This window comes from Apis dorsata, unplaced genomic scaffold (assembly GCF_000469605.1).
Source record: "Apis dorsata unplaced genomic scaffold, Apis dorsata 1.3 scaffold_52, whole genome shotgun sequence".
NCBI classification, from domain to species: domain Eukaryota; kingdom Metazoa; phylum Arthropoda; class Insecta; order Hymenoptera; family Apidae; genus Apis; species Apis dorsata.
In genome coordinates, this window is record NW_006263353.1 from 380,500 (window position 1) to 393,027 (window position 12,528).

General features: G+C 25.3%; 1 protein-coding gene across 4 annotated transcripts in view; it reads right to left on the reverse strand.

The window, feature by feature from the left end:
• Positions 1 to 1,045: 1,045 nt before the first annotated feature.
• LOC102675256 (fibroblast growth factor receptor homolog 1-like) overlaps positions 1,046 to 12,528 on the reverse strand; it is a 102,229-nt gene continuing 90,746 nt past the window's right edge. For 3 of the 4 annotated variants that reach the window (XM_031514952.1, XM_006609046.2, XM_006609047.2), the window contains 9 exons: positions 10,424 to 10,768; positions 9,193 to 9,585; positions 5,725 to 5,912; positions 4,538 to 4,670; positions 3,627 to 4,115; positions 2,769 to 3,267; positions 1,697 to 1,837; positions 1,459 to 1,564; positions 1,046 to 1,263 (listed from right to left, as the gene is read on the reverse strand). In XM_031514952.1, coding sequence (XP_031370812.1) covers positions 1,156 to 1,263; positions 1,459 to 1,564; positions 1,697 to 1,837; positions 2,769 to 3,267; positions 3,627 to 4,115; positions 4,538 to 4,670; positions 5,725 to 5,912; positions 9,193 to 9,585; positions 10,424 to 10,768 — 2,402 coding nt within the window. In that variant the 3' untranslated portion in view covers positions 1,046 to 1,155. Of the gene's footprint in view, positions 1,264 to 1,458; positions 1,565 to 1,696; positions 1,838 to 2,768; positions 3,268 to 3,626; positions 4,116 to 4,537; positions 4,671 to 5,724; positions 5,913 to 7,775; positions 7,958 to 9,192; positions 9,586 to 10,423; positions 10,769 to 12,528 lie in introns of all 4 variants that reach the window. The other variant, XM_006609048.2, reaches the window with a different exon arrangement.

Sequence of the window (12,528 nt, forward strand, 5' to 3'; positions counted from 1 at the left end):
TCAAATATGCTATCGATGTAATATAGAGTAGATACGATATCTAGATCACATGAGTCACGTGACGAGGCAAATCTTACTATGTAGAAGCTTAAGACTAAGATTACAGTGAACGAAGATAAATAAAAGATCACAATTGCTTGATCGAATGATATTCATACGAATTTTTATTCACTGTAATCATATTATGATACGAATTCATTTGAGAATAAAATTTTCAAAAGTTATTTTACTATTTTTATTTTAAGAATTAATCTAATATTTTTTTAAATATTTTTTGTATATATTGACATTGATTTTTCAAGAATAACTTCTACTTTCAATATATCATTCAATAATAAAAAACAAATCTCGAGAATAATTTTTGAAAGTTTTAATTTCAAATGGATTTGCAAGATTAAAGTACAAATTCATTTAAAAATAAAAATCTCTCAAAGTTGCTCTAATATTTTTATATTCTATTATATATTTTATTTTAAGAATTGTTCTAATATTTTTTATATATATTTAATTTTCTCATTTTTAACAAATATTTATTAGGATAATTCTCGGAAGTTTATTTACTAGGATAACTTTTGAAAATTTTATTCTCAAATCGAGTTTTACATGCTTAGGATTCACGTTAGAATTGTGAAAAGTTGATATGATTCTGTTCACTATTTGAACTATGAAATCTGATAAACATATACGAGAATCACGTGGAACAAACGCATGTTCTATTTAATATAATAATCGATTTTGCAAGGCATAAAGATAACAGGAAAATAAATACAATATTTTCCGTAAGAAAAATCAGTCTCCTCGAAGGCCGGAGTTTTCTTCCTTGATCGATATCTTCCTTTTTTCTTTCTTCTTCTTTTTCTTTTTCCTTAATTCTACGAAATACGCTAAACAAGTCAATACTGATTTATATTATTTGGCGTGTTCGCTAGGTCAGTCGAATAATTTTCATTCACCAGCGTCCTTCAAAAAACTTTAAGGCTAGTCTTCTTTTTTCGTGGATTTTCGTTCGTTTTCTTTGTTACTCTTATTCTTCTTCCTTTCTTCGTGCTTCTATTTATTTCGCTTCATCGTTCGTTGTATCTTCTGAATCTTTCTTTTTTCTTCTCATGAGAATTGTACAGATTCTTCGGCTAAAACCGATCGTTCGTAGGATTTTCATAGTAAGTAGCGGAACTTTTCTTCACTTTCGTCGTCGTCGGCTTCACTCGATTCTTGACTGGACGGCGGTGTGTCTAGTTGTGGAAGGCCAAGATCCAAATATTCCTAAAATAACAATGATTTGTTTTTAAATTTGAGTTTATTTTAAATATTATTGAATCGTATCTAACATTTAGAAAATTCGAATTTTTTTCAAGAAAAAAGTAGAAATAAAAAAGAAAAAATTCAATAATATAACAATTTAAAAAAGAATTTTTTATCAAAGAGTCTTTTATCTTTTTTACAATTAATATTTCTTACCTCATTTGCAGTTATTGTCAATATCCTATCGAGATCCTCGACCAATTCTCCAAACATTGGTCGTTCGTTGGGCTGGTAACTCCAACAATCCCTCATTAACATGTATCTATAATAATATAATAAGTTAATATTTTCATTCTAATAATTTTTTTATTATAATAATTTTATTATAATATTTTTTAATAAACAAATAATATAAACATTTGGAAAGATATAATAAATTCTGAATTGTGCTTACATTTCGATAGAACAACATGGTGGTTTCTCCATTCGATGACCAGTTCTTAATAATTGGAATAATTTTTCTACTGATGGTACGGATGGATAGGGAGTACCACCTAATGTCATGATCTCCCACAATAAAATTCCATACGACCATCTAAAATATTGTAACAATTTTCTTAAAATATTTATATTTTAAAAAAGATAAATAATTTTCTTAAAACAATATAAATATATCTAATTATATAACTAAATATTTTAGAAAAAATAAATAATTCCACTATTTTATAAGAATTTGAGATTTTTTTTCTTCGAAATATCAATAATAAAATATATAGACATTGTGAAAAATACTCAATATTCAGATGGAATATTTTTTATTTATTCATACAATAAATTATTTTTCATTTTGTGGAAAATAAAATTTAAGACGTGTAATAATTCCTACGACATTTGAGTTAGTCAATATATTGATAATATATCCAATATATTTTTAAATCATTTAAAAATACTTAATATTTTTTTACATTTTTCGAGAATTTATATATATTAATAATTTTATTATCCTTAAATAATATTATCTTGTTTTTTAATAAATCAAATAATATATAACATTTATTTGTAATATTCTTTAGAAGTAATTGCATTTATATCATCATAAAATATGAATATCTAAACTTTACGTTTATTGCTATAATTTGTTTAATCTATAGAATATTAATATATTTGAAATATTATGGAATAAAAATTTGAAAAACTAATTCAACAAGCCAAAATAAACACAAAAATATTATTTAGTCTTATTAATTATAATATTTAAAAAAATCTGTTAAAATTATTGAAGTTTGCATTAAATAAAGTGAAATAATAAAGCAATATGATAAAGATAATATAAGTTTAATTTCACTATACATTTCAAACAATAATATTGTAACATTTCACAATAAGATAGAATATTTTATGAAATAGAATACGATTCTCATAAAATAAATTCATCATAACTGATGTATGATCTATATGAAATTGTTTATCAAAAATTGATAGAATTTTTTCATTAATTCAATAATCGAATAATACGATATACTTACACATCAGATTGAGTGGTATAGACCCGATGGAACAGAGCCTCAGGTGCCATCCATTTAACCGGAAGTCTTCCGTCTGTGGTTTTCCTATAGTAATCGTGACAATGAATATCCCTTGCCAGACCGAAGTCAGCGATCTTCAACACGTATTCGTCGCTGACTAACACATTTCTGGCAGCTAAATCCCTATGGATGCACCTCCTGCTCGCTAGATATTCCATCCCTCTAGCTACCTGATAGGCAAATGACACGAGATCCTTTTGCGTGAGAGTCTTCTTCTCTTTCGGTTCTTGACCAATCGTTGGTTCGTATCCCGAGGAAGGTCTATGGTCCCGTAGAAAATCACGGAGGTTTCCATGTGGGGCGAATTCTACGACCACATACAATGGTCCCCCTTGCGTACAAGCGCCTAATAGATTGATTATATTTACATGTTTGCCGATCATCTTCATCATCTCCATCTCGGATACCAAATCCATCATTTCCGCGTCAGTATGTCCTTCTATGGAAGAATTGGTGATTGGATTAATATAGATTTTGATTCTTGGCTTAATTTTAAGTTTGGATAAATGATATTGACTGGTACAAAATATAATTTTCATAACAGAGATTATGATTTTTATATAATTCGAAGTTTAGAATATATAAAAATTTGATATTATTATAAATATATGTTAGAAAATATTTGAAATTTATTTTTTAAATAATTTTTTATTGATAGTATATTTGAAATTAAGTTTCAAAAGTTTATATTTACAATATTTATATTTGTGTACATGGAGTATAATTTTAAGTACATGAGAATATTGACTTTTTTTTAGAGAATAAAAATTAAAAATTAAAAAAAAAAAAAAATTTTACCTTTCAACATCTTTACAGCAACAACACAAGGTATTCCAGGTTTTCCAGTGTTGGTTTGTGCCCTAACCACTTTTCCAAAAGCACCTTCGCCCAAAGTATTACCCAAAGTCAAATGTTCTCTGGGCAATTCCCAAGCGCTATCCACCGGAAGTTCGTACTCTGATATACTTCCTCCATTACTATCCTCTGCGGCTACCGTCGATTTTTGTTTCTCAATCTTTACCACTGGCATCAATAATGGTTCTTGAACATTTTGGGCGTTCACCAAATTTTGTTTTTCCACAATCACTTTCTTTGTCCATTGTGTCACGACCGCGGCACGTGCCGTTTCTATGGCCAACAATTTCTTCATCTTCTCGCGTTTCAAACGGTGGAAAATATATATGACGACTACTACGCCCACGGCGAAGAAAATGAAGAGAACTGCGGCCAGAACGTTTACCAGAATTTGTGGTTTCGCTGTTATTGGTATTCCAGGATCTTCCAAGGCTGATGAAGAATGAAGAAATATTTAAATCAAATATGAATGATAAGATAATTTAATGAAATATAAATGATATACTAATATCAAATATTAAATATAGATAATATATAATATTTAAGATGATATAATTAAAAATAATACAATATAATGATATAATGATTTATTAAAAAATGATATAATATAAATATAAATACAATATTACTATTAATCAATTATAATGATTGAATATCATTATAATTATTTAATATTGATCATTAATATTTAATTATTGTTTACAATATGATACATATGACACAATGATATAATGGTTGATTAATATGCAATATAATTAATATGTTATAATTAGTATGATATAAATGATATAATGTATGATATGATAATTAAAGTAAGCATAAATATAATATGATTTGAAGTTTTTGATACTTACATTCTACTATTCGAAGATAAGCGCTGCTAAATGTTTCTCCCAATGCATTTTGCGCTATGCAAGTGTACCAGCCTTCATCTTTTTCTGTTACATTATACAATTTCAGTACTTCCGGATTTTCTGCGCCTTCAGCCTATTCAAAAATGCTTAAATTAATTTATTTATTAATTAAGAATAATTCAGAAAATTGAGAAATCAAAATAAGTTTTAAGTAGTGATTATTTAAGAGAAAAAGCTTTAGTCGATTTATTAATAATTTATTATTAATCTCTTCAGAGACTCTAATACAATCTGAATCTTTTAATAATAATAAAAACAAAATATAATAAATAATAATAAAAAACTGATAGTTATTTTACAATTATTGCTTTATAAATATTTTGATGTCTTATATAGTATCTTTGAACTTGAAGATTAATTAAGTCGAAACTTGTTTCTTTGAAACTTTAATTTAAAAATTTGAGATTTCTTCTTTTTTTAAAAAAATTCTACTATTTTGTCAAAAATTATAATAAATTATAATATAGATATTATATGTATTATAAAAATGAATAAAAATTATATATTATTATATAATTATCAAAAAATTTGAAAATAATAAAAATATCAAAAATTGTTTACAATTAAAACTTGCTAAGTAATTAATTGAAATCAAATGTTAAAATCAAATTTTTGCTTGAAACACATAAATTGTTATTTATTTTATAGTTTCTTATATATACATTTATTATATATAGTTACTTTTATAATATTTATAAAAGATTTTTTATTTTATGTCGATTGCATTTAAAATTTTAAACAATAATATATTATAAGAACTAATAAATTTTGATTTTCGAAATTTTAAAAATTTTCTTTGGCTTGGAAAATATTACATTCCTATTTTTATGTTTCATTTTTTTTCTATTTAAACTATTGTATTATAAAATCCAATTTTAATAAATCAACAATCTAGATTCAAATTATCACAAATTATTTTTAAAAGTTACAATTTAATAATAATATTAGTTGTTGTTAAACTATTACATAAATTATTTATATATTTTTCGAGAGTTTCGAAGAAGAATTACAAAAATAGCAAAAGTCTCTTTGAATTTCGAAGTTCTTATTGTTAAATTTAAGATAGAGAAAGCTGAAGCATAGAGACAAATAGTTTCATGCATTTTCAAATAATTCTACGTGCCCACCTTGACCTCCACCCGGAAACTTTGATTGGTTTTGTTGACAGTAGATAAAGAGGTGTGATAACCATGATACCATTCAAGATGGCGGTGCGCGGCCGAAAGAACCTCGCAAGTCATTGTAACGTTGCCTCCTATCAGAACCGTGGTATTTTTCGGTGGCCTGGTCAGTATCGGACGGTGTTTCACGCTCTCTACAGGAAAAATAGACCCAACCACCATTTTTACCAAGCTCGAGTATCAAAGAAACAAAGAGAAGTCCTTTGAGATCAAATTTCTTTTTTTACTTATAATTTTCAATATCATTCAAATAATTTGACATTTTTATTTAAATAATTTTTTTGCTAATAAAATTATAAGTGTAATTTGTCAATATTCCTATTAGTTTTTTCCTTATCGATCTTAATGAGTTTGAAATATATTATAAAGTGCTTTATTTTGATTAATTTTTTTCTTTAGATATAATAGTCGGCTTTTATTTTCGAGTTAGCAAAAATTTGATACTATATTATACAACTACCACTTAAATGCATATATATGTAAGATTGAGCTTCTCGAAACTTCTTTGGATTTTAATGGGATCTTTTTTAAAATTTTTTTTTTTGATATATATATTGTGTTTATTTCTTTTCTTCTTTGGTAATTAAGAAATATCATATTCAAATTTAACACTATCGAAAACACTTTCGAATATCGATTTTCATGCAAAAAGTATAACATGATTATATTGCATTTACAATTACATTACATATATTTATACAATAATTATAATTGCCACTTTCTTTTTTATTCATTTTTCATTCTTTTTTATTTCATTTTTGTTTTGAAGAAAAAAAAGTGAAAATTTCGATAATTTTTAACAATTTTTAGGCAAATAAATATGATTATAACGAATTGAACAAGCCGTCATGCAGTTTCATAAGAATAGATGAATATATCTCTTTTTTCTTATCTCTCCTCATCTATCAATTTTATAGTATTTAGACGAGAAAATTATCTTTTGTTATTGTAATTTTAGTTGCCCAAGATTTGTTTTATATTTTATTATCATTATTATCCGAAGGATTCATGGAATACACGTTTACTATGGATACATGCTAAATATGATGATATTTGTCCACTCATTATATCGTGTTTGTACAAACAATTGAGAATGATGTCCAATATTGTTACTTGTACTGTCCTGAATATATATGTATAGGCAAAATTCAATATAATAAGATTTTTTTAGAATAACTCGAAAACAAAAGCCAATTACCTGTTATATATGAAGAAAAATTATTCAAAATTATGTTTTTCAAAAAAATATTTCAAGATCATTAAAACTGAAAAGGAAGAAGTTAATCGATAAATATATTTAGGTTTATTTATAATTTTAGATTTCATTTTTGATTAATATGAAGTAATGTAGAAGAAAATTTTATCATTTTTGCAATTTCTGAATTGTATAAATTGTATAAATGCATGTATTTCTGAATTGAAAAAGATTAAAATTCAAACAAATTTTTATGTTTTTTTTTGCATTTTTTGATTTTGTAAAAATTTTTCTTAGATTTTTTCGAAATTTCTTTTAAATTTCATTAAAATTTCTGACAGATCTTCTCTTTTTCATTCTAATATTATTCTTTTTTTTAATCTCTTATTGCATCTTTACACGTGTTAAACTAAAATATAAATTTGATCCCGAAAGATTCAAAACTTATAAATAAAAAATATATCCATGAAATATATCCATGAATATCCATGAATTAGGACATCAAAGAAAAGAAAAGAAAGAATACAATAATATGACACGGTTAAAACATTAAAAAAACAAAATAAAAGAATCCATTGGGCAGCACCTGAAATAGAATTCCAAAAGAAACGAATATTTCCTTCACCATCGTTAGTCACTACCGATATCATTATATCGCAAGCAGCTTACGTATCACCAGAATCCCGTACGTATCAGTAGAATAGTTTATAACATTTTATAAACTAATTTTATTAGAGACTATTTCAATAATCCATCGAGAAGACAGGGGAACCTCCACCATCTTAACAAGTCGATGTTGTACCTGAAGAAGAATTCCGGTCGGTGAATTCTCTTGGTCACCAGGATATTCGACTACTTTCAGCCATTGTATATAAGGTTCGAGATCAGAGACGATCGGACACTTGAACGTCACCGTGCTGTTCACCACCGCGGTTACGTTCTTCGGGAAATCCACGTTGATGTATGGTTTATGAGGAAAACGCTCTATAGATTTATGAAAATTCACCACGATTTAATTTTGCGATTTATTTTCATTGTAATCGAAGATGGCATTTCTAATGTTTCTAGTGAAAAAATTTTAGGGACTTTTGTAGATTAGGTTTTAAAGATAAAAAATTATTATAAAAATTCAGAAAGATTTAATTTTGTGATTTTTTTTTTTATGAAATCGAAGATGGATGATAATTTAGAAATTTTTTTGCAAAACAAGAAAATTTTATGGAATTTGAAAAATTAAATTTAAGACAATCCCTGTCTATCTTGAGATCGATGGAAACCAGTCATGATTAGTTTTGTTTCTAGTGAAAAATTTTGAAATTTCTCAGGATAGATTTTATTTCTCAGGATACAAGTAAAAAATTATGGAAGTTCAGATTAAACTTTAGTTAGTTAAGATTTAACTTTATGATTTTTTTTTATGAAATCGAAATTAGCTGGAGATTTAGAAATTTCTATACAAAACAAGAAAATTTTATGAAATTTGGAAAATTAAATTTTGAACGATTTGATGTCGCGATTTCTCTTTGTATCGTGAAATTGAATTGACTTGAAAACTTGATAATGTTTCCAGTGAAAATACGTGAGTAATATATAACAATATGATCACTGAAAAATTTTAGAATAATTAGAATTTGCAATGAAAAATGGTTGGCAAATTATAATATAAAAATGGATGAAATTAAAAATATTTACTACGTTTTTTTATATTATATAATTATAAAGAAAATTTTTAACGGATAATATTTTAACAATGAAATAAATAACAGATTATATATAAAAAATTTAATGGAATTTATTATTTTCTTCGTGAAATTTTTAACAAAATTAATTTCGTAAAATTATTTTCGTAACATTTAAAAAATATTCTTTTATTCTTTTTTATAAATTAAATTTTAAATTTTTTTATACAATATTAAAATAATAATAATAACGATATTAAAAATTTTAATACAAAATTAAATAATAATAATAACAATAAACATAAATTTTTAATTATCCATATTTCATATATTTATAACCTGATACCTTAAATCTTAAAAATCTATTAAAAATTTCATAAACCCATTATATTATTGTTTATTCTAAAGTTTAAATTTAAAATTATCCTAAACTTGTCACAAACAAATTTCGCTATATTTCAGATAAAACACGCATTTTCACTTTTCCATTATATTTCATTCTCCTATTTTTTAAATAAAAAAACAAAAATAGACACTTACCGACAATTTCAACTTTGGATGTGCGATTGATGCATCCCAGATAATTGCACACCACGCAAGTATAATTTCCACTGTCTTCAGGTACTAGGTCCTCTAATCTGAATGTCCACTTGGACATGACCACTGTGCCCAGTGTCCTCTTCGGTTCCTCGTTATTTTTGTACCATGTTATATTCGGCCTTGGATTTCCAAAGCTGGGGCATCGTAGTCGTAACATGTTTCCAGCTGGTTTCACAACCACGTTCGGCATTTCTACGCTTTTATTGAAGGATGGGGCACGTTCCGGGGCGGTGTTATTATGCTCACCGGCTGTTTCATTCTCGCATTTCTCATTGTCCAAATCGACTTCCACATTTTCGCTGTCGAGATGTAACGATCGTGTTTCTGGCAAGTCTGAAATCAAATATAATTCCAGCTTTTTTATTTACTTTATCAAAATTTTAATTAAATTGTTTATTTGAATTTGAAATATAAAATATAAATATATATAAATTATATATATAAATATAAAATTATGAAATAATTATATAATTAATTATAAATATAAAACTAGTAAGTAAAAACAAATTATAAAATTTATATTTTTTTTATTTAGTATAAAGTCAATTGTTTTAATTTTTTATTTATTTAAGATGAATTATTCGCAAAAATTTAATAAAATTTATTTTATTTAAGAGAGAATGATTGTTGATTAATTTATAAGAGATATTTATATTTTGTTTTATCTTTTTATAAATCAAATTTAAATAATTTAAAATTAATTTATTAATAAAGAAAAAAGTGAAAAAAATTGAAGAATAGAAAGAATAATAAATATTAAATTTTACATATGCATTTTTATATCATTCATATATTTTTGTAGTTAATCCATGATGTATTTTTCTTTATTTTGATCTACAAAACAATATCAATATTTCAACATTCCAAAAATAAATTTATTTAAATTTTTTTATTTAATATTAATTATTAAAATTCTTTATAATCTTTCCATTTCTTAAAAACTATATATCTAAATAGATTTCCAAAATAATTTAAAAATAATTGTTCATAATGCAATACAATATCCTATAAATTTCATAATTCTATGAACAAATTTTTTTAATCATCGAACAAAAATTTCTCGAATTTATTTAAGAAAAATCAATCTAAATAATTAAAAATAATAATTTTTTTTTTAATTTGATTAAAGAGATTTAAAAATCTTTAATTTAAGAATACAAAAATTACTAACTTCTCGCTTCAATTTCTAATTCATTCGTTTCCTCCTCAGTCCTATGGCCACCAAGACTTTCAGTTTCGTGTTGATATCCGTCGTTCTGCAACGATTCGATTCGTATCGTCACGTTTCTCCATTCGGTTGTTGCGTTCAATTTGATCAGGCAATTGTATGAATCGGCATCCTCGGCCTCGATGTACTTGAACCTCAACGACTGCTTCATCAGTCGTACTCTCGGTGAGGATGGTTTAAATATTTCGTCGCCTTTGTACCAGATCGTTTCCGTGTTCGAGGTCAACGAGCATCGCAAGATCAGTTTCTCACCGACCGATACCATCACCACGTCGGGATGATTTACATCTGTAATGAAAATTGAAATTAAAATTTATATTATAAATTAAAATTTATATTAAATCTAATGTGGATTTGAGATTAATTGTATATATTTGACATTTAGTTATTTTGGATAGTAAAATTTTATTTATTTCTTTTTCATTTAATTAATTTGTAGAATATGAAAAAAGATGAAAATTAATTTTTTTTTTTTTGATGGAAAATCAGGAATATGTGGACATTATAAAATTTTTTAAGTATTGAATCGATGTAGTTAATCATTTTTTGTAAAAACTATTAAGTTATGCTAAAAAAATTTTATTATTAGAAGATATTCTAATTTGAATTTTGTAAAATTTATTAAATAAAAGAGAAATAAAACAATATCAGTGATATTATTTTGTTCATGATTTCCTTTTCTTTCATATGATAAATTTTGAAAATTAAAATGATGATTTCGAGAATCATAATGATAAATTATATACAAAATATTTTGAGAAACTCGTTAAAAATGAAACAATTTCTCAATTTTGTTTCTATATAAAATGCTATATAAAATTTTTCAATTCTTGGATATCTTACTATGATTTTCAGCTTTCCAAATATATCTTGAATTAATGATTTTTTGGCACAAATGACTTGATGCTTTATTATACGATTCACGTATTTAAGAAGCTATGATTTAAAAAAAAATTAATCTTTATATATCTTTGTCATCAAATGCTCATTTAGTTTTTGTCTAAAATATTTTTTAATATTTCCTGAATTCTCAAGATATTCAGATAAATTTAGATATTCAGATTTAAATGAGACATTTTGCAGAATTTACATTCTAAATATAATAATGCTTCAATAATTGTTATAAATTCAATTATTATTATATCATAATAATAATCATACGAAATAATTTATCGATAAATTGCAAATTTTTAAATCATAGACATTTAAAACCATATAACCAATATTAATTACTATATTTTATTTTAATAATATTTTACATTCTGGACAAAATATCGCAAAATTGCTCTGCATGCCCACCATTTGATTCATTTCTACATATTTTGCAATTTTGAGATAGTTGATCAAAAACATAAAAAATTATTGAAGTATACCCATATACGATAATTAAATATTATCGATGAGATAAAGATAAGAATTTTCTTCGTCATTAAAAGTCGTAAACCTTAAAAAAAGAATTTTACCACTATATTTCGTTCCGCTATATCGATCACCAAGTTCACGGAAGATAAACCAACCAAGCCTTCGTTACTTGGCAACCTAACCGCGCCTTCTAAATCGATTCTTCCGCGAATCCGTGGATGCAATAAACACCGTTAAAATTGCACAAGACAATTATGGCGCGCGATTCGATATCCTCATCGTTGCACAAAAACCATTTTAAAAAGGAGAAAATAGCTCGAATCTATCATCAATCTCATCCTTTCTCGATCATCAATTCGCGATCGTGGTGATTTCCAGTTGTCACACAACCATTGGTTAATGAATATTAGCTACAATTTCAGATACTTATTTTCTCCATTGTCCGATAATGGAATATTACGTTTCATTTTTAACGTTGTCGGTCAATTTTCTTTATAATCGAAGTTTTGAATTTTTTTTTTTACGATTGTAGTTCACGAGGATGAAATAATTGCTGGTATTATCGTGTGGTTATCGGATCCCTTCGTTTGTTCTTGATTAATTAATCCTTCGAGTATGATGAAATGAATTTCTTCATTTTTTTCTTTTCTTTCTTTTTTTCTTTTTTTTTTTTTTTTTTTTTTTTT